At 35.3% G+C, this 23,051-nt stretch overlaps 1 protein-coding gene across 1 annotated transcript in view; it reads left to right on the forward strand.

Annotated features, from left to right (window-relative positions):
* Window positions 1–23,051, forward strand: part of Vps13B (vacuolar protein sorting 13B) — a 120,306-nt gene that overhangs the window by 41,847 nt on the left and 55,408 nt on the right. Inside the window, exons 13-40 of the mRNA XM_089645666.1 lie at window positions 2,808–2,932; window positions 3,056–3,254; window positions 3,569–3,722; window positions 3,841–3,969; window positions 5,858–5,980; window positions 7,119–7,305; window positions 8,582–8,751; window positions 9,030–9,085; window positions 9,173–9,316; window positions 9,502–9,719; window positions 12,100–12,203; window positions 12,282–12,487; window positions 12,603–12,658; window positions 12,753–12,864; window positions 12,943–13,035; window positions 13,113–13,279; window positions 13,512–13,564; window positions 13,656–13,929; window positions 14,539–14,688; window positions 15,279–15,339; window positions 17,435–17,607; window positions 17,803–17,929; window positions 18,375–18,421; window positions 18,568–18,724; window positions 18,833–18,939; window positions 19,825–20,016; window positions 20,186–20,274; window positions 20,802–20,976. Of these exons, the coding sequence (XP_089501792.1) occupies window positions 2,808–2,932; window positions 3,056–3,254; window positions 3,569–3,722; window positions 3,841–3,969; window positions 5,858–5,980; window positions 7,119–7,305; window positions 8,582–8,751; window positions 9,030–9,085; window positions 9,173–9,316; window positions 9,502–9,719; window positions 12,100–12,203; window positions 12,282–12,487; window positions 12,603–12,658; window positions 12,753–12,864; window positions 12,943–13,035; window positions 13,113–13,279; window positions 13,512–13,564; window positions 13,656–13,929; window positions 14,539–14,688; window positions 15,279–15,339; window positions 17,435–17,607; window positions 17,803–17,929; window positions 18,375–18,421; window positions 18,568–18,724; window positions 18,833–18,939; window positions 19,825–20,016; window positions 20,186–20,274; window positions 20,802–20,976 (3,848 nt within the window). The remainder of the gene's footprint in view (window positions 1–2,807; window positions 2,933–3,055; window positions 3,255–3,568; window positions 3,723–3,840; window positions 3,970–5,857; window positions 5,981–7,118; window positions 7,306–8,581; window positions 8,752–9,029; window positions 9,086–9,172; window positions 9,317–9,501; window positions 9,720–12,099; window positions 12,204–12,281; window positions 12,488–12,602; window positions 12,659–12,752; window positions 12,865–12,942; window positions 13,036–13,112; window positions 13,280–13,511; window positions 13,565–13,655; window positions 13,930–14,538; window positions 14,689–15,278; window positions 15,340–17,434; window positions 17,608–17,802; window positions 17,930–18,374; window positions 18,422–18,567; window positions 18,725–18,832; window positions 18,940–19,824; window positions 20,017–20,185; window positions 20,275–20,801; window positions 20,977–23,051) is intronic.

The raw sequence follows: 23,051 nt of genomic DNA on the forward strand, positions 1-23,051 counted from the left end.
AACTCTCTTATAAGGTTTTTAATTGTATGGGAAAAAATATTTTTATTAACTTTATCATGACATATTTACAACATATTAAAAAAAATAAATTAAGGTTGAGTTCCCACAGCATCAGTTGCGTTGTAGATGCACTAGTCACTTTTTTGAGGACCGTGACAGTCCACGACACTATCGCCGGCGGAATCTAGTCATAACATGATCACCAACTTACATGTCTTGTCTATCTCCTATTTAACCTAATTAAACTAATATTTTATAATGAAACTATCTCTTGCGAAAAATTATTTGCAATTTCACTCACCAAATTTAATGTTTTTTTAGGTCATTTTGCACTTAATTAGTGATTATTGTGACACCAAAATTATTAAAAACTCAACATCTTCCTCAATAAAAACTTCAATACCCTCCATTTAAAAAAAATAATTACAAATAAAACTTATAAACCAACCACAGCAACGTGTACGCAAATGCGGCTCTACCGGTGCATGCCGCATCAGTATCGCTATGTTCGACTATGCTCCCATAGATTTGATCAGTACATAATATGTACTTTCAATCTGTCCGTGAGAGTAGCATCAGTGATGGTTGTAGGAGGTGGTGCACAGCCCGCGAGCGCGGGGTCCGGCGGAGCAGCCGCCCGGCTCAGTTAGCGACGGGCGCTTGCCTGGGATTGACCCGTTTGGTGCTTTTTTTTTTTTTTTTTTTTTTTTTTTTTTTTTTTTTTTTTTTTTTATAGTCGGAGGCGGTTTACTTACGTTCCCCGCGAGCACTTAGGCCATAGGCCCATTGTACTATCTCCCATTTTACCTCATTCCCTTGCCAGTAACCCGGTCCCTTTTATGAAGTTCACCAGGGCTGTCATTGGATATGTGGCGATGTCTTCTGGTTCCACACTGTGTCTTCCCAGGTATCTGAGCCTTATTCCCAGCAGAGCGGGACATTGGCACCATAGGTGAATTGGAGTCTCTTCCTCCTCTTCACATTTCCTACAGATGTTAGTGTTTTCCACTCCCAACAGTTGCATGTGTCTCCTGAGATGGCAGTGTCCCGTTAATAGTGCTACCAGTTCCCTCAGTGAGTTTCTGTCCATATCGAGTAGTTGCCTGGTTCGGTTAGGGTCCGGTCCGTTTATGAGTACTTTAGATTGCCTCATTCCGGGTGCCTTCTTCCATTCCTTCCAGTGTTGGGATTTGACCCACCTCTTGATATGTAGTTTGGTGTGGCAAGCTGCTACTCCTACGGCCGGCTCAGATCCCACAAGTGGTGCTTTCGCCCCTTTCCTTGCTAGTTCGTCAGCCCGCTCGTTGCCCTCAATACCTTTATGTCCTGGTACCCAGAGCAGGGTTACTTTATTGATGGTCGCCAGTTCTATAAGGATAGTCCTGCATTCCATCACCAGTCTGGAGTCGCATCGGTTACTTTCCAGTGCCATTAAGGCCGCCTGGCTATCCGAACATATGTTTATGTTCTTATTTCTGTACCCGATACTCATATTCTCCTGTGCGCAGGCTAAGATGGCTTTCATCTCAGCTTGAAACACAGTGCAGTGCATTCCTAGAGGTATACTGAGTTCCCTCTTAGATCCCTGTAGACAGACCCCGGCCCCTGTTCCTTCCTCCATCTTGGAGCTTAAGTTTGGTGCTTAAGACTGACTTGATACCACATGGAGGCGCGCTTATATAGGAAACACTCGTTCGAGAACATTTCGGCAGTCGTGTGGAGGTAGATGCGGCACACTTTCATAGCTCATGTCATAGGTTCCAAATGCGATGTGCGTTGCATGTATTGATGTTCTAGAACTTACTAGAAGTAGCTTGCCGCTATACATTTAATACAATTTTATTTTTTAATATGAGAAAAATTAAATTAATTTTTAAAATTAAACAATTACTTAAGATGGAAATGCATACTACACTTTGAGTAAAAATAAACATTTTGTCGAGAGGCTTAAATTATTCTAAGATAGCCGCCCTAAATTGTGGCGACTCGGAAGGAATGGGTTAACTCCAATTTCCAAGAGTTTCTGGTCTTAACTAATATAGAAAAAAACCTGTTACATTTTTGTTAAAAAAAATGTATTTACTTAATGTTTATTTTTTATTCTGTAATATAGGCTTAAAAACTGTCCAAATATTTTCTATGGTTTTATGATGTTTTTATCAGTGGCGGTCTGTGATTTTTCAGCAAGCTAGAGAAATAAGATTGAAAAATAAGATATTAATGATGTCATAGCTGAAAAAAAAAAATAGGCGCTGCACATCTCCAAACTGAAAGAATCCTAAAATCTTAATAGAAAAAAAAAAAAAATGTTTTCAGCTATAACATCGTCAAAAATGTTGTATTTTTTTAATATTACAACTCTGGCTTACTGGAAAATCACGGACCGCCACTGGTTTATATGTTTTAACCGAGTCTTATTCCACGATAACTGATTTAATATAGCGAGTTTTCTGCTTTCTGAAAAATGCGAATTGCAATTTTTGTAAATAGATTTATGACGATTAACAATTATTATTAGACCTTTGTATTTTTTAGTGTACTGGTTTGGGACAATAACTAACCAGGACAGAGGACCAAAAAATCAGCATGGAATGGTCACCTAAATTTAGCAAATAACATAAAAAAGTGTATATTTACAGAAATGTTTTTTATTCTATATTATATTATAAACAACAAAACTTAAAGTAATTAATATTTTAAAGTAATATGAGCTTTAGTAAAAATGTTTTTTGGAAATTTAGTCAGTAATAAAAAGTGAATCCTTGAAAGAATTTTTTTTATAGTTTTTATTTTTTCACTTGTTTCAGAAACCTGAAACAACTGTGCCATCCAATTATCAAGAATGCTGCAAAAATCGTAAGAAAGTTCCCCGTGTTGTTTTTGAAGCTGAAGATATGGAGGTGACCATTGTGAAGCCCATGTATCCAAATAGGTTTGATACTTTCAACTTTTTTATTTTTATTAACCTTTACATACCCAAATTTAAAAATCACATATCACCCGAGGCAGGATCTCTATAATATTTAGTTGATTGAACATATTTTAATATTTCAAGACTCACATACATAGCTTGCCAGCTACCGGATCCTCCTAATTCCATGTTCGAAGCGTGCCATACAGACTACAACATTAAGGTCTATAACCTCGAGTGCTCGCTTTATAGAGAAGGCACCAAAAAAGAGAAAAAGGAGAAACCTGAGGATGACGAGAAAAAAGATGAGGGGAAAGAGGAAAAAGAGAAGAAGAGAAAGATGGTATGTTATTAGATTATATTAAGAAACATCAGAAATTTGGCCTCAATTTCCATTTTTTAGACTCGTCGATTAACTTACAGAATGCTCACATGTCAATGGACAACGAAATGGCGTCAAAGTTAGTTAATTTTGACTTTATAATGAGTAATTAAATTAATAAATTAAAGAGTACAGTAAATTGCATTTATTTATTGTTTATAAATACCAAATTTATTTTACTTAGAATATGTAGTGTTTTTAACAAATTTCCTATTTTCCTTGTAATAATCAACACACTTCAGGATTTTATTAAATGATTTTGTTGTGTGTTGTAGATGAAAGATCCAAAAAAGAATGACGAAATCACTGAGTTATTTTCTCCAATAATTACCGACTGTTCCTTTCATCTTACGATGAAACAACTGATTCTGCCAGAATATTGGGATAATGACTTGTCCATCATATATGATGACTTTATGCTCACCATAGGTATGTTATTGTAATAATATTTTTTTGTAGTAACATTAATTTCTCATAATCATTTTGAAGTATGTATCAAGTGCTAAACTATAATTTGATTCATTTTGTATGTATGTTCAATTTTCAGATACGATGACTGTATGTGCTTCCATGCCTAAATTATTAACCCTTTATCACATCCTCCGGAGTGTGGTCAGCAAGAAGAGGAATCTCGCTCCTCTGTGTGGTACTACGCTCATAGAGGATACTGAAAATGGTATGTTTATTAAATCTTGACAGGTATGCCAAACAAAACGTCTGTAACCAAGTAGGTCTTCCAATGACCCCATGCATTTTTCTGTTTTATGGGCTTTTAAACTATAGAAATCCCAATTATTAATGGTAACTTATGAATTTGCGCAAAAATATGTAAAATACTAAAATGATATGTCAAGTATTTAAGCTAATATAACGAGGATAGTAGTTTTGGGTACTACCTACTCCCCCACTTGGCTGCGGGATAATTAACAGTTATATGTCACTTACGTATTGTGGACGTTGCTTCATTGCGAATGAACAGAAGGAGAGGGTGTAACATATATAAGCATGAAATTAAATTATGTTTACAGTGAAACTCTCTTAAACTTTATTGTACAGGATAATCATTTTTTAATTCCAGTTTTCAAAGGGTCTGAAAACAACTTCTTAAGCACGAAAACTTCTTATTTGCGAATCTTACGATGAATCGAGGGTGGTCTGAAAAGTTTCCGACCAAACAATGAAAAAGAATTTTAAAAGTTTTTTGTTTATTTTTCTACATAGTCTCCTTGTAACTCTACATACTTCTCCCAGCGATGCTCCCATCTCTCTAACCCGTAAAAATAGTACTCGGCGTTTTTCTCTGCAAAATAATTGTTCACAAAGGTGATTGCCTCCTCATTTGACGAAAATCTCTGTCCTCCGAGCGCAGTTTTTAGATTAGGGAACAAAAATAAGCCGCTTGGATCTGGTGAGTAAGGCGGATGGTCAAGCAGTTCAAACTGTAATTTGTGGATTTTTGCCATGGCAACCGCTGAGGTGTGAGACGGCGCATTGTCTTGGTGAAACAGGATTTTCTTTTTCTGCAAATGTGGCCGTTTTTCCACAATTTCTGTCTTCAGCTTGTCAAGTAATGATGCGTTGTATGCCCCTGTAATACTTTTTCTTTTTGAAAATAATCAATTAAGATAACTCCATGACTATCCCAAAAAACAGTCGCCATCACTTTCCCAGCCGACAAAACAGTTTTTGCTTTTTTTGTAGGTTCCCCCGTTGCAGGTCCACTGTTTTGACTGTATTTTTGTTTTGGGCATATAATGGTGTATCCTAGTTTCATCTATAGTAATTAATCGGCGCCAAAACTCGGATTTATTGCGCCTCAACTGTGCCAACAGAGCGTTGGAAATGTTCATTCGAAGACGTTTTTGGTCTAACGTGAGCAAACGCGGCATCCAATGCGCGGACAGTTTTCTTATGTCTAAATCTTGATTTAGTATGTGACAGACACGTTCTTTGGACATTTTCATAACCTCTGCTATCTCTCTCACTTTAATTCGGCGGTCGTCTAACACTATTTGGTGAAGTTTAGCAAAATTATCGTCAGTAGTTGCAGTTTTTGGACGTCCCAAACGTTTATCGTCTCCCAAGCTCTTACGGCCACGTTTAAATTCAGCTTCCCAAAATTTCACTGTGGTAAATGATGGTTCAGAGTCCTCACACACAGAGTCCAACTCATCTTTGATTTGCGTCCGCGTGTTGCCTTTCAAAAACAAAAATTTAATAACAGCTCGATACTCAATTTTTTCCATTTTCACAAAAACACACACATTGACTCACTCAAGCGACTGTCAACTAAAAACTGCGTGTCCAAAATGGCCGAAACTTTGGTGAGTAACTGTCAAAAGATGCACAGCTACATTCACTAGTTCTTATTGACGAGTACCGCCATCTTTGCGTTGAGGTCGGAAACTTTTCAGACCACCCTCGTATATATATATATATATATGTGGATTTTACTGTACTATGATAATTATCAGCAGCGACTGGGCGAATTTAGTTTTTGCAAGTTAATTTATCAACTTTGTAGAATTGTTGAATTTTTTTTATAGGCTTCTTTTTGTTTTCAGAGATGGTACATTTAGAGGTAAATTTTGAAGGCGTTCTACTTAGAAGCGTCTACTTGACCGATTTAGAAACACACCATCTCGACATAAACAGTATCAAAGCATTCGCAATAAAATTACCACAAGGTATGGAAGCATTTTATTTTAATTTATACTAATATTTCTAACAGGGGCTTTGAGGAGCACCTAGTAAAAAAGGATTGTGCATGGTTTATAAATAGGTGAATCCACCTTCACTTTTTTGAAAATTAACAATGTCCTCATCATCATTTGTCCCTGCCTGATCAATCATTTTGAAAATACTAGGCAGCTCGTAATATTTGAATTAATAGTACTGATGTTTTTTTTTTTAACATTAACACTACACGGGAGATTAATATTTTCCCTCACATCTCACTCTATCAAACCGAGCATCCCTGCTAAATCATCAAACGTAACATACTACTTAGGGTGACCTATGGCAGATGTGTAGGTTATCCAATAAATGGTTCCCGGGGCGGCGGTACCTATACCCGCCTCCCAAATTGAAAATTAATAATACGATTATTGTTGCATCTGAAACTGCTTAAGAAGTACATCTTCAGATGAACATGAAAGTGGACTGTAAATAATTTTAAATGAGATGAAATGAATTGGTGTTTGCTGGAATTGGATGACAGTATGTGTACGAATGAACAAGGTATGAAAGGAAGGAAAACATGACGAATAATCACTTACCGCTGTACCTCTGTGAAGGAGCACACAACACAATCACAATGTAGTGAATTCCACCGCGATACCACAAGGTAATTATCGCCACAACAAAACGAATAAGTACTTAAAACGATATTATGTACTTCCAAGATAGTCAACATTCTTCTTTTTACTTTTCATCGAGATTATGTACACGAAAAAAACAAACAACTTGCTTCCAAGGTAGTCCCAATACTTCTTTTGTTTTCAAAACAAATTCACTCATTTTTGCACTATTTTCTTGCCATTGTTCCAAATTTCAAATACTTTTCTAGCAAGGTGATGATAGAGTAGAAACTGGATAAATGATGAACTTAGGCATATTCTCATTTCAAAGCCTTTTATGATTACACTTTATTTAAATGGATTTGACTTAGATACAACCTCCATAGGATAGTGGTATGCGCATTTTATTTTAAGTCTGGAGGTTGTAAGTTTGATTCTCGCCAAGTCTGGGTGCTGTGATGTTGATTGTTGAGTTTTGCGATTAAATATATCTTGCATGATTCTAATTAATTTTACCTGATTTTAGCTCCTCCGTATGATGACGCACAAACTGTGTGGGTTTTTTCCGCCTCAGAACATCCAGCAAATAATTCTGAAAATAATCCAGATAGTAATCCAGAGAATAATTTAGAAAATAATCCAGACAATAATCCTGGAAACAATGCTGACTATCATTCAGATAATAATCCAGAAGTCGTTCCAGAAAATGAAAGGTTTTTATCCTTCTTATGTACAGTAAAATATTTTCAATGTAATGTATTTTTCAAACCCTTAATTTTGGATTAGGTTGCAAAGTGACTTAGACAGGCTCTGCAACTATTGCACAGCTAATTATTTGGACCTCAATGTTTCAAAATGCCACACCATGTCCTTCACCAGAAACAAGCATATAATTAACTTTCCCTATTCACTCCGCGATGAACCCGTGATCTCAAAAAGCGAATGTAAGGACCTTGGAGTCTACGTAGACAGTAAACTTATATTTAATACGCACATTTCTTCAATCACTACCAGATCTTACAAAATGTTAGGTTTCGTACTGCGTCTGAGTAAATTATTTAAAAATCCACGTACGCTAGTAATGCTTTATTCCTCACTAGTCAGAAGTACACTGGAATATGCATCGCCTGTCTGGAATCCCAAATACACTTACTATGTCAATAATATAGAGCGCATACAAAATAAATTCATTAAGTACCTAGGTTATAAATACAACAATAATTATATCTGCACTCTCCAATCCCTGAAATCCAGGCGAACGGTAGCTGACATGACATTTCTCCATAAAATAATACACAACGAAATAGACTGCTCAGAACTTCTATCCCAAATAAATTTTAACACCCCATCTAAAAGAACTCGACACACCAACCTTTTTTACACAACTAGTAATAATACAAACGCTGCAGCCAATTCCCCTATTTCTCGCATCCTTCAAACATTCAACTCAATTCAAACAAGCACAAATACCGATATATTTTTTTGATTCTCTCCCTCTATTTAAGAAAAACTTTTTTAGCACACTGAATTCGCCCACATAACACATTCAACCACACACAGACACACATGCACACGTACACACACACACAAACACTCACACACACCTCTCTCCTTCCCCAGCACACTAATTTAACTTAACTTAAAAATGTAACTTGACCGTAAAATGTATAATATACCTCATATGCATATATGTCAGCGACATGTCATTGGTACCAATTATTGTACTAACTTTTATAATCTTGTAACTATTGTCATCTATGTAATTATGTACTGTTTGTTTCTGCAATAAACAAAATAAAAAATAAATAAAAATAAGACCATTAAAAAAAAATCACAATATGAAAAAAAAAGAGTGATTAAAACATATTTATGTGCCGGAAAAGGGGATTTACAATTAATAACCAAAGTCTATGTAAATTAGGCACATTTGTAGTACATTTGATTTTTTTGTATCATTCATTTGTTGACTAATCTTGATACATTTTTCAGTCTACCATTCTTCAGAGGTGTCCTGCAGATGTCGGATGGAACTCTTTTCCACCCTTTCCTGTGTACTGCAGTGGATCCATTCACCTTTGTTTTGGATCCCTTATTTTGCGAATGGCTGTCCTACCGATATTCTCCTGAAAATCTGGATGAATTTGTTTACTCGCCAGAAGGTACATAAATCTGAATATGTATACTTGCTTTTTACAACAAAATATTGAATAAAGGAACTTTGGCTATGACTACCGTCTTGGATATTCTGGGCGAGTTCAATAATGAAAAATATGGCTTATGTATTGTTAGCGCTGTCATGTTATTTGTGTGCTAGTAATATGTCAATCAGAAGGTGCTTATAGGAAAGCAGTAAGTTTTTTCTTGGGAGTCTATCATAACATTTTTGAAAAATTGTCAAACTTTCCAAACCTGTGGTAATAGAATAATTATTTTTCAGATTCCTTTCCAGCCCCCATGGAAAAAACACCTAAAAGATCTCTGGAAGAATTGGTGGTAAATAATTTTTTTTTTTTAATTGCCACATTACGGTATGATATATATTTTTTTAAGTCGACTAACTTTCTGTTCAATATGTTCCAGAAATTCGGAAAGTCAAGTAGTAAAGGCTCATTTCACAAACAGTCTAGTCCGCAATCACATTCCGATCGAGAGAAGGACTATGTCCACGCCGCAAGTAGTGCTCCATCTTCTTCTCGAGATGTGACAAATCCAATTCCAGCTGTCGTAAGTGATAAATTTAATTCTGCTTTTTTTCTCAACAATAAAAACCTTACATTATTAATTTACAGTATTGTTTCCAGTAAGTTCTAAAGGTTTAATTTAATTTTGCATCCATCAGTAAAGACACAATATAAAACTTACCGCAATATTGTGAGTTCATTGTAAATATATCCTTTATCTCTATTCAGGAAAAGAAAGAGTATGAAAGTGATTCCTGGGGTGATTATCTGGTTTGCAAAATCTTTGCATACGGACACATCCCGGTTTATTTCAACTTCGAAAATGTGTCAGTATTCTTGCCGACGAGATCTCTATCTGCCATCAATTGCCAAACTGTTGAGGAGGCCATGGTCCGAGGTGTGGGTCGAGACACCTACTCCGGGATGGAAAGCATCTTGGTCCTAAAGTGAGTATTACAGAATTATGGTTCTGCCACTGGACAGCTCTGTTATAATCTCATGTTCTGTTATGTAGATCATTTACAAGAAAGAAGAAGTTATAACAAAGCTATCAGCAGCATGCCTTGATCATTAGTTGGTTAAAATGTAGTCAAACTTGATTATAACGAGCACTGGGACTAACGGGGACTGACTAAATTTGCTCCTTATAGACATTACTCATTATATCAGAAATGGGTGAAAAAAGTATGTAGTTACCTACCTACTATCAATATTCATTCGCCGATGCATAAAATCATACTTTATTAACATAACAAACGAAAACTAGTTCTTACTTATTGTGAATATATTTATTTATAAATTACAATAACTACACCAATCAAAATAAACTGAACATTTGTAATATAACAATACACTAGCACAGATTAGTGAACAATGAACTCTTGAAAATGAACTGAATTCTTCCCATACCAATTTTGTCCAATTTAGAAAATTGCAATAAACATAACTGTGGTTTCTATGTGAGCATTCTAAATTATGGTTACCCAAAACAATACCATTGCTAAACTATCAGCCATGATAGTAGCACTTGAAAGTGGCTGTGCATACCGCACTAAGGGGTACCCAACCAGCCAGACTCCTGCATCCGCCAACTGGGAACCAATTCAACCTAATCAGCGACACGCCTGCCCCCAAAAACAACTTCGAACCAATCATACCAGTCGAGGAAGATAACTGAAAGAAGAGACACCTCGCCCAAAAACCAAGACAAGTGGAAGGTACAAGCCTGTAAGCCGCGGAAATGCATAACGAAAATAATTACCTATATGAAAAAAGACACTACAATACTATTAACTAATATTATAGAGCGGAGACAGTTCCCGTGTTTTCCCGTGAGCACTTAGGCCATAGGTCTATTGTGCTACCTCCCATTTTACCTCATTCCTTTAACAGGAACCCGGTCCCTTTGATAAAGTTCATAAGGGTTGTCATTAAATATGAAAATATGAAACGTAAATATATCTTCTGGTTTCACAATCTGTCTTGCCAGGTCTCATCTCTCCTCTCTACTCTCCCTTCGTTCCCTAAAGGCCCTACGAGGGAAGAGGGCGTCGTCTCTCCTCTCCACTCCTCCCTGGTTCCTAGAAGTCCCCACAACAGGCATTTGGCCGACTTAAATAGCGGTAGTGAAATTCAAATACATTCACACATCAAATAAATAGCGTTAAAATGGCGATGCTATAAATAGTACATCAAAATATTTGCAGTCTTAACAGTAAGACAGACAAATTTACGAACAATTTATCGTTACAAAATTCCCGGGTTTTGCTTAACGGAAACATGATTGAGCCCTTTTTTTGTTGTTTGTTTTTGGAGTGTTATGCCGTGTTGCGCTAACTCCTTCTTTAGCCGACGTTTCTGCCCTGATGATGGACACTGCAACGCTGTCCGAAACGTCGGCTAAAGAAGGAGTTAGCGCAACACGGCATAACACCCCAAAAACAAACAACAAAAATGCTTTTGGCCGTGAGAATCTAAAAACTTACATGATTGAGCCCTTCTGTCTATGACTCATAATTGTTTGACAAGTGCTATACTGTATACAGGCATGACAGACAATTCTCGAGTAGGCGGCGTGTGTATTGCAATTAAGAACACACTTACGTTTCAAAGAAAAACGTTAAATTACGTCCTAAAACATTAAAGAAGAGAAATATAATAATAATGGGCAATTTTAACTAAGAGATCTGAAGAGATTTTACTGGAACATTCACATTTTTTAAACTCCATTGGTCTCAAACAACGAAATGTTATAAAAAATTGTTTCGACAATATGCTCGATCTTCTGTTAAGCAACACAAATATATGCGACATCAGCCGAAGTGAAAAGCCTTTAGTCCTAGAATAGGTATACTAGGTATCTATAGTATATGTAGCGGTTACTCGTGAGCGTCCTAGAACAAAATGCAGTCGCCGAAACATGCGACGAGGCCTTCTTCGCTCCTTGCGCCCACCAGCAGCAGCAGTGCCATCTACCAGCGAATGTAACCATCAAACTCCGCGATCTTTACCATTGAATAGAATTCAATGTATTAAATTTAATGTATTTACATGTTTAATTTTAAACACGTAAATATTAACCTGTGCAAACAAATATTCTCCTACTTTAACTGGAAATATTTATAAATAAATAACATAAAATCGGTTGATGATGCCATTGAATATTTTTTTTAACTGTGTACAAGGCAAAATACATTTTTTATAAAAACTATTCTAACCGGAAAAACTTAAAAAGCTCGAATACTTTCTCGCTCAGAATCGCAGGACACCGTAGATGCAGATAAATTATAAACCAAATAATCAGTGGCTGAGTGTTTTTTTTTGCAGCATTCCAAATATCTTTTTCAAAAGTACGCTTTTACGAAACCAAATTCTGGCTTATACCGTACATGGGTTTCCAACTGCTATACCAGAAAGTATCTGGACCACAGGTAGGATTTACATATTGAACTCTTGAACTTGCGTATTAACAAAAATGGTGCAATTATTTAATAAAAAGGTTTTCACAGGATCACGGTCTTATCCATGGAGTCTGCAAGCCAAGGATTACAGTGTGCACACTCTCTCTAGAAATCACTTGGGTAAATATGCTCACGAATGGGTTCTGAAGCCTACCTCCACCATGGTCATACTGAGCCTCATAATGAAGAAAAAGGACATAAGTGCCAGTTTGCATAATCCTTCCCGAACAGTATCATTCCAAGATGGGCCTGAAGTAAGTTTCAAATTGTTGATATACAGAAGTGAATACAATAATACCCTTACATCTTTAAAAATTCTATGATTTTGAAATTCTTATGTAAAAACATAATTATTTTTATTTTTTTTAGCCACCCTTAGAAGAACCCAGAACTAAATCTCAAAAGAAGAAAGACAAGAAAAAAAAGTATTTTACTTTTATTATTTATAAGGACAGACAATTTAATATTTTCTCTATTTTTTTCTTACCTATACAGAAACGTGAATATATTTTTCCACAGCAAAGCGAAAGCATCTACTCCGCCTGATAAGCCAACTGATAAACCCGATGATAGCCCTCCCGGGAAACCCCCTGGGAAGTTGCCCAGCAAAACCTCGCCAAAGAAAGTCAAAGTAAGTACCTATTACCCCTTCTTTATAGAATAACTCTCAGGGTAGCGATGTGATTTTAAATAATTTTATTTGTTCCAGGTGCCAATTCGACCTCCATCTGGTATTGCTTCCCTGAATGTGTTCCTGCATACAGACACTGGAAATTTGCGAATATCACTCAACCGAAAACAAGTATGATTTTATAATAAAAACGAATTCTTTTTTAAATTAATAATATTGAATAAATGATATATAATATATTTTTTTAGATATGTACCATAATTGCAATTGGTCACGGAGTTCAAGAGCTAAGCAGTGCAATTGTGGAAAATATCCAATATATGAACATGATATCCCCAAACGGGAAATTAATCAAAGGGAAACGTCCTGTGTTGAATTCAGCAAAACTTAATAGAAGTTCATCTTCACGCAGCAAGTAAGTTCTCGAGATGTCATGACTATCCTTTACTCTAATAAATTTATAACTAGTTTCTGGCTGAGTAATCCTAAACGTCTGTCTCACGGCGAGATAATTTATCTTTCGTATCACAAGCTACACAAGTATGCTTGGGAGGCAAGCTTACCTTTTAATGTATTATGTATTACACATTTTTTTTCTGTTTTTACTTAGCTTGAATTCTACTAAATACACTCTTATTTTATTACAGTGAACTGCCTAGTTGTGACAGTGGAGTCACAGATAATTCTGAAAGTGTGAAAGGTAAATATGGTTACGCATGAAAAATTACACAATAATAAGCAGTTTTTTTGTCAAAAAACATATTGAATGTTTTAAGTCTTTTATTTTACAGCTGCCAATAATGATGAAATAGTGTTAACAAAATGGCTTCAGGTAACCGTGTCCAAGATAACCCTCAAACTTTATGCTTCAACCCATGAAGAGGAACATGAACAGACAGTACTGTGTACTGAAGACGGCACAATAATGGAATCGGAGGAACTTAAATTGCGGGATCTCAAGCTCGTATTTGATGCTGAAGACGTAACAACAAGTATCGACGTGCACCCAGAATACTTCAAATTAAAATCGAAGATTGTGACAGGAACCATCCATCACTACATAAGGTACCCTTTCATCGATAATAATTATGTATTTTTGTTCTTCTTCCTAGGTGTGTTCGATTCTTGGAGAATGTTGACCAAACCATGACAAATTTCTTCCGGTCCTTCTGGAAGAGTACTTCTATACCTTGAACACTGGTTCCGTAGTTACGAAAATCTTAATATATTTTATAAAATATTTTTCACGATGACCCTCTTTTTGTTCAGTTCCTTTAGACCAGTGGTGCACAACCTGTTTAGCAGGATGGTCGCATTACTTATTTTACAAACCTTCCTTGTTAGTATGGGTTGTTTCACAGAATTTGAACAATTCATCAAATTTTAACAATAATTTTCAAGTTCTGTAAAAGTTCTATTCATGTTCAGATATTATTTCAGTTCTGTGAAGGAACTGGCCCATAATGATGTAATAACAGAACTTGAATAGGACTTCTCACAGAACTTGAAAATTATCGTTGAAATTTGATTAATTGTTTAAATTCTGTGAAACAACTTGTCCCGAATCTTTTTTGTTCTTTAGCTGATTTTTTGCTTCAGATCGCAAATCTTTAAATAAATTAATATGTAGTTTACATATTATGGCGTTTTAATGATATTTTTTTAATATTTTAGGGAAGATCCTCTTGGTCGATGGAAATTGGGCAAGTTTCTTGGAATTGTCATCCAAGAAAGAGAAAAAGATATTGAAATTGTCGATACAAGAGGAATCAAGAGGTCCAAGGAGGACAATGGGTTCCTCTATATGACCCTTACCCTGGCAAGGTAAATAATCACACTTATTATATTTAAATATCTACCCCCTTAGTGCTTTAAATTTTACACAACTAATAAACAACCATTTACCATACATTATTGGTTGTTTATCAGCCTCCGTGGTCGAGGGGTAAGGCTCTCGACTATCAATCCAAAGTTCACGGGTTCAAATCCCAGCACGAACAAGTAAAATTAATTTTATGAATTTGTGTTATTTCAAAATTTATTAGTTTAAAATAATATAGAGTATACTTGAAATAAGTTCCGGAGTGGAAGATACTCTCAGTATCGCCCTGGTGTAAGACCACCATTCAGAATTGAAAAGTTGCTTGAAATGGATTTAGCTGTGTTTGGTGACCAGATCTGAATAGCCAGGTACTCCCCACCTTCCTCTCCCCTTCTTCTTTCCTTCCTCAATACCTAAAGCATCATAACATACCCCAATTAGAGATGCCATAGTCTTACTGGCTCCTGTCGTTAGGAGCATTTGGGACTCTTGTGCGGTATTCACATAAAAAAAGATATATAAAATTTAACACATTAGTAAGGCCCAGTGTGTAATATTGTCATATTAATGATTGTTTTTTGTTGTTGTAAAGATGCCAAAGTGTATACAGCCGTTGGGACGATGGAGTAGAAAAATCAACTAAAGCCCTTATTGTAAGTTTTATTGAATTATTTTATTCCTATTTTATAAGTTATTATTATATATTATATTCACCCCCTGTGAAATTTTTCTGTTGCCACAGGTTTCTCTCATTTTACATCCAGATTCGACATCCATTAGTAAGATTGGGACAATACACTGACTTAAACCCTTCTTACTTGGATTTAACACTTAGTTCTGATTTCCTTAATACTGACTTGCACAAAGAATGTCAAATTTCGCTTGCCACGCTTTTTAGACGGGAAATTTCCCATTAACTAGCCTATAATGATATAATAACAGAACTTGAATAGGACTTTCACAGAACTTGAAAATTAACTTTGAAATTTGAAGAATTGTTCAAATTCTCGGAAACAACCCGTCCTATGTGTTTCAGAATATTTTTTTTTGAATTCCTTCTAACCTTTCAATATTAACTTTATATTGGGGATTCCATATTACTGATTCAAATTCTAATATTGAGCAAACGAAAGAGACATAGAATGGTTTCGTCACTCTTATGATTAATCCTAGAATTTTGTAGGCCCTGTCAGAGATGAAAATTATATGTGATCAGAAAGACATTCCTGAGTCCAATAATCTACCTAAGTCCCTTACTTCACTACATCTTTTTAGTTTTGCATCATAGATTTTGTACGGAAATATAAGAGGGTTAAAGCTTTTAGTGAAAGATATTGTGTTACATTTTTCCAGGAAGGAACATTTGGTTGTTTGCACAATTTAATCCAAGTCTATTAATATCCTCTTGCGATTTTAAGTGTCATTTATACATCTATTTTAGTGTCATCTGCAAAAATTTGGAATTTTGAGTTTTTAAAACACGTCCATATATCATTGATATACAAAATAAACAATAAAGGTCCAAGATGTGATCCTTGTGGAATTCCTGATGGTATATTATAGAAACGTGAAGAGAACCCCTTAGCTCTAACTGCTTGACTTCTGTTTGTAATATGAAGGTCCCCATTAATCCCGACTTTTAACAGCTTCTTCATAAGCAGTTTGATATTAATTTTATCAAAGGCTTTTGAAAAATCAGTGTAGATTGAGTTTATTTGATTTTTACTACCCATACAATTTAAAATAAAATCTGTGTATTCCAGCAGGTTGGTCTCGACTGACCGTTTTCTGAAAAAGCTGTGTTGATTTTTTTGTTTGAACAGCTGGAAAAAGTTGATCATGAACTATGTTTTCCATGACCTTGCTGACAATCGGGAGTTTAGAGATGGGCCTGCAATTGGTAACATTATTTTTGTCCCCGCTTTTGTAGATAGGCGTAATGAGTGCTTGTTTCCAAACGTCGGGGAAGTTGCTTTCCTCAAATGACATTTTAAATAGCAAGGAGGGAGGATAGGCCAATTGGTTCCGACACTTAATATAAAATATGGATGGAATGAATTAAATCAGATCCCGCACTTTTATCCGAGCTTTTTTTTAAATAATTAAGTACATATGAATGATTGAAGTTAATGGTGTGTATATGTAGATTAGGATTGTCGTCATCATTGTATATAATTATTGAAGCGAAATGTCACAAAAACACATCATATTTTATAATAAACGGGTAGCGAACCACCAGTTGCAGTGGTGTTTGTCATCCAATGAATGGTTCCCGAGACAACAGCCTAAACATTATCGCCTTCTGATTGGCTATTGCGGTTCTCTCTCCTTATTGGCCGGAGATGGTAAATATATTAGGGTATTTCAAGATAATTAGTAGGAAATTTTACACAAAAACAAATTAAATAACAAAAAACAATATACTTTTTCAAAGATGTCTTTTAAAAATATTTTTGGTGGAAATGACATCAGTCATGTGTCCACCTTTTAAATTCACGAAAGCGTATGCTCTTTTAATAATAAATAATTTGAATAATGATAAATGTATAGAAAAATAAAAAAAATTCTACAATTCGGAACTTGAGAAATATTTCTTGCATGTGTCAGCTTCTACAGCGACTCGATTTTCTTTAAAAAAAATGGTATGTGAACCCTTAAGGGGCGGAGGGGTTGTTTTCCAAAACTGATTTCCCTTTAAAAATTAGGCCGACGACTATAAATATGTATAATTATTATCTGTTTCTGCAGTGCCCGAAGGACAAGTACGTGTGCGAAGCTGAGTTAAGCCTGGGCTGCTTGGATGTAGTCGTCAGTGGCCCGTGTCTTCAGCCTTTCCTCACCGCCCTTACTCCGGCGTATACACCTCTTTATTGTGATGCCTTGCCTACTGTGGACCGAAACACAAAACCAACAATGGCCAAGTAAGATTAAATAATATTGATTGCATTTCTTTGTAAACACCAAACCATATTTGTAATATTTCAAAATTATCACAGTAATGAAAACATAGTAATAATAATTAAAGGTCTGTGAATTCAATTTAGTTTGCAAAGTCAGTACATATTACTAGACTTACAGTTAATGTAAATATGTAATGCTTTCATTTTTGATTCTAGCCCCGAGTACTGGAATGTTCAAAATGTCCCTTTATTGTACTTTGAAAGCCATCAGCTGAGAATCATGTTCCCAGGAGACAGAGATAATTTGGAAGACAGCACTTGCCAGGATACTGCAGTTATTCAGGTATACAGTGTAACTTGCTACTAAGTTCCCACTTAAGAAGTTTTGTTTTCGGCCTCTTGAAATTCAAAAAAATCGATTTTTTCCCACGTAAGAAGTTTTAACTAAAACTGCCGCCCGCCCAAGAAGTTTTTAAAGTTTGGCGATGAATCCATCTTAAACTAAAACTAGTGGCGGTGCCCGCCAGATTTTTGTGTATGCTATGATTGGAAAAATTCCAAAGTATTATGTTGTTGTAGCCAGAAACAATAAATATTTTTAATTCATTCTACCTATGAAATTTAAAAATTCATAATACTAATAACTATGTTTACAGTAATAGAAAAAAATTACCAAATTTTGATCCCACGTAAAAGGTTCTTTTTTGTCCAGACCTTGGAAAACTGCTTCAGAGAGTTTCACTGTAATATCATGAAATTATTAAGAACCTATTATTATTTTCCTACAGATTGTGTCCACTGTATTGGCGCCCACAGCAGAGAATCCCATATCGAGGTGAATAATCATTTAAAATGCATAATATCAGATTGTGATAAAGCATAAGAAAACAAATAAATTAATTGAATTGTTTAAAAAAATCTTCACAAAATGTAATACAAAATTCATGTATAAAGATTTATTTTAGAATTTGGTTTTTTCAGATACATTGAGAGGCGTGAATTGTATGAGACTGCAGCTAGAGACGGATGGCTGGGAATGCCAGGCGGACCACTAGAAGACAGACAAGCTCAAATCACCATCAGAGGTCTACACCTCTGCAGTAGCAATTGGGAGGAACTCAAACTCACATTCAGGAAGGTAAACTTTAATGTATTGATCAATTGAATACCCAACTGAAATGTATTTGACTTCACTCTGAACTACATAAATATTTGTGTTTTATTAACACAATAATAATTTTTTTAGGATGCATATGAACTACCCAAGCGGGAAAACCCCGCTCTGGATTGGAATAACATGGATGATGAGTTTGACGGACTCGATCCTGACTATCTAACACGGCTGATAGATCCGTATGTTATCAATTTAATTTACCTTTTTATTATTTAAGAGAATGTATTAAGTAGTTTTTCGAGATTCGTAAACGGCTAGCATTTCAGAATACCAAAATATCATGCCCAAAATGAATTCTATGCCCCCATATATGTACTTTATCGTTTATTACAATTCTAATTTTTTTTTTGGCAAAACATTGTGAGGATTGCTAAAATTGTCATAAATTACTATTGTATCATATATGATTTACAGCAAAACAACTGCCTTGAGTTTTGACTCAATTCTTCCATAGCGATAATAGAGTCGCCGTCGTTGCCGGATATGCTTAGCACAAGGCAGTAAAAACAACTTGAGTTTTTCAATGAATCTGATGGGTGTACCATACTTTATAGTGAATGTTAATTTTATTGAAATCATCCACCTTACGTTACAAAAATCATTAAATTTGCACTGCTTGGGGGATACATTGACGTCTTTCTAGCAAAAGTCACCAAACCACAACACACATTTTTAGAAACTGCAAATTTGAAAGCTAAAATATGTTACATAAACTTAAAAATAAGGTTTTAAAGTTTACGTGGCGGAAATTCAAATGTTTCATCTACCCGCTTAGAAGAAAAAAATTTGAAGCATTCAATTAAAATTATTTTTTTAACATTCGAATTCAGAAATCTCAAAACATGTGCATGTGTGTTGGTGACTTTGCCTGAATGGTGACGCAATGGCGGTTATGTCGTTTTGCCAGCCATTTAGCGATGCATTTGTTAATTGAGACATTTGTTGTCGCTTACAATGTTTTGCATATCATAAAAAACAAACTTTTAAAAATAATAATATTATGTAGCGGTAGTGGAAATGTTAATTTAATATTCTTCTGAATTTCCAAAATATTTTGTTTTCAGTATTGACATCGTAATTGTACTGGCCCCGGCAATGTTTTATAGAACAACTTTTGTTACCGGCCCAGCTGTTGACATGAACATATTAAACGACATTAGTATTCACATATCTACATCTCAATTGAAGTTGTTAACATCACTTTATAAAGAGTTTTCAGTGTTGTCACAAACAATAAAAGAGGAAATGGAATTCAGGTAAGTCTTAATGAGTTGATAGGCATGTATTTAAAACAATTTATTAAGCTGTTGTTTTTGTTAACATTAACTCCTCACAGGGGGAAATTTCCCTCAGGGCTTATGATCCTGGCGTATTCAAAATAATATTAAATTACCACATATTTAAATAACCTACTTTTGTTTTCAGAAAAGAGATTGAAGATGTTATTGAGAAAGTATTGTGTGAAACCCATGGGTGTCCATACTACGAATACATCAAACAATATAATTCCAAAGGTAGGTACCAACTATGTAAAAACTTTTACTTATAGTGATTTGTTTTTGGGGTATTATGCCGTGTTGCGCTACCTCCTTCTTTAGCCAACGTTTCGGACAGCATTGCAGTGTCCATCATCAGGGCAGATGTGTAATTGGAATTGGAATGACGAAGGAGGTAGCGCAACACGGCATAATACCCCAAAAACAAATCACTATAATACGTTTGGCCGTGAAAATCTTAAATCATACCCAATTTTTACTTCTTCAACTCTAACTTCACACACATTGGACCACTTCCATAGACGTAATTTCCTTCAGATTTGGCTTTGAGTCAGGAGGTTGCGATTCATGTTGAAGTTCCTAAATATGTATTTTTGCATGACTGTTTTATTTCACACAAAAAATTAAATTTGGAAATTAAAAAAATAATATGTACATACATCTGACATTCTAGTTTCACGATTTGTTAAAAACGTAATCTTATGAAGTTGCCCAACGCCAACAAAAATATCACAATAAGATATCAATAATTATTCAATTTATAGACGAAAGTGGGATTAGTGTAGACAGCCTAACTACCTTGGCAACATGCAGCAGTAACCCAACAGTATGGAATACTAGGACTAATTCGCTAAGTGACACCGGGATTGCAAGCGACCGAACTGCTTCCCCCATAACAAGGCAGGCCACCCCTCTAGAGCCTGTTGAGGCACCAGCGAGGTTAGTAGATTTATATTATCCTGACATTCTTGGGTAGAGTACTTTATCATTCATGTGACCAGAGTTTTTTTGTTGTTGTTACTTTCTCCAACTATGGAAAATAATTTACATCATCTTTGAGGTGTGGAGGGTATTTTTGAAGACAGGAAGGAGTGAACATGGTCATTGAAAAGTTTTTAATGGGACACACAAACAGGTTGTCTGCTTTAAGATTTTTTGTAATTTCTTATAATCTATTTCTCAATTTTTGTTGATAGATTGACATAATACTCAATTAGGTGATTAGGGATCATTGATGGGTTGGTTTTACCAAACCAAATTATTATTTTTAATACTGATGGTATAAATACACAATAATAACACAATAATCTCATTTTTAGAGTTATCGTTTTCGGGTCATTTTTGTTATCTTAAGCACACAACGTGTATAAAAACATTGATGGATATCTACCTACTTTACATTTATATGACAAATGTCATATCGTCATCATCCGATAATATCTGTTAAGGGTAATATTTTGGTGGTTTTACACCAGGGCGATACTGAGAGTATCTTCCACTCTATATATTATTTTGAATGTTTAAATTGTAAATAACAAAATTTACTTATGTACGTCGGGATTTGAACCCGCGACCTCCGGATTGCTAGCCAAGAGCTGTACCCCTCGATCACAGACGCTTATATAATAATATAGAGACAGTATACTCGGAACAAGTTACAGATTGGTAGATACTTTCATTATCGCCCGGGTGAAAGACCACCATTCAGGATCAAAACATTTGCTTTAAGTGGCTTTAAACGTACTTGGAGACCAGAATATTGCAGCATGTTCCAAATTGGTAGATACTTTCAGTATTGCCCCGGTGAAAGACCACCATTCAATATCAAAATGTTGCTTGAAGTGGCTTTATCCGTGATTGGAGACCAAATCTGCATATTGCAGCAGGTTCCAGATTCGTAGATACTTTATTTTTTATTTAATTTTTTTTTTTTTTAAAGCGGAGACGGTTTACACATAGTTCCCGTGAGCACTTGGGCCATAGGCCCATTGTGTTATCTCCCATTTTACCTCATTCCTTTAACAACAATCCGGTCCCTTTAATAGAGTTCACCAGGGTTGTCATTGGGTATGTGGCTATGTCTTCTGGTTCTACTGTACGTCTCCCCAGGTATCTGAACCTAGTTCCCACCAGGGCAGGACATTGGCACCATAGGTGAATTGGTGTTTTCTACTCCCAATATCTGCATGTGTCTCCTGAGATTTCAGTGTCCCGTTAGTAGTCCTGTATATACTTTAAGTATCTACCTGGTGTAAGACCACTATTACACACATCTGTGGAATTGCCTTGTCTTTTTATCGTCATGATATCTGTTGCTTTAAATAATTGAATAAATATTTAATTTAATACGCTGTTTAATTTTTGGCCTCTACAAAAGTAAATTTCCATGTAAAGCCTAGGTAATAGATCGAGAAAGGAGCATATCGACCCACTTACATCTTTGCAATTGTCTAACAAGGCTAGAAAATAATTGGTTTAACAAAACTCTATCTATAAATACGCAAAGTTATGACACAGTAATGTTCTTTAACAGTTATTCCAACACACTTGTAAAATTCGACCTGCGCGTTTGTTCACGTCACTGTGCATTTAGAATGTTTCACACGGCCAATAATATTTTTAGAATTCATCATTATCTAAATGATTTGTTTTTACGATGCTATTGGATTTTAACACGCTGTAATATTAATTAATTCGCTGGAATATTGATGAATTTTCTGATACTTTAAAATCCATCAATAATTCAGTAAATCAATTAATATTACGCAAAAAAAAAACTAAATACAAAGTGTAGCCGTATGAAGTTGCTTTACAAATGGCGACTTTTTCCACCCTTACCAATTTCTATTAATGCATCCAAATAATATCATGGCGCCATACTGACAATAATAAAGTTTTGTGTAAAAAGCTGTGTGTAAAGCTGTGCGCCATCTTGACAATAATAAATCTACATGATGTTTGGAAAACAGCTGTGAAAGTTAAAAACGAAATGTGTTTTTGTAAAAATGCAAACT

This window comes from Hesperophylax consimilis, chromosome 23, assembly GCF_061612785.1.
Source record: "Hesperophylax consimilis isolate HC1 chromosome 23, BYU_Hcon_1.0, whole genome shotgun sequence".
NCBI classification, from domain to species: Eukaryota; Metazoa; Arthropoda; class Insecta; order Trichoptera; family Limnephilidae; genus Hesperophylax; species Hesperophylax consimilis.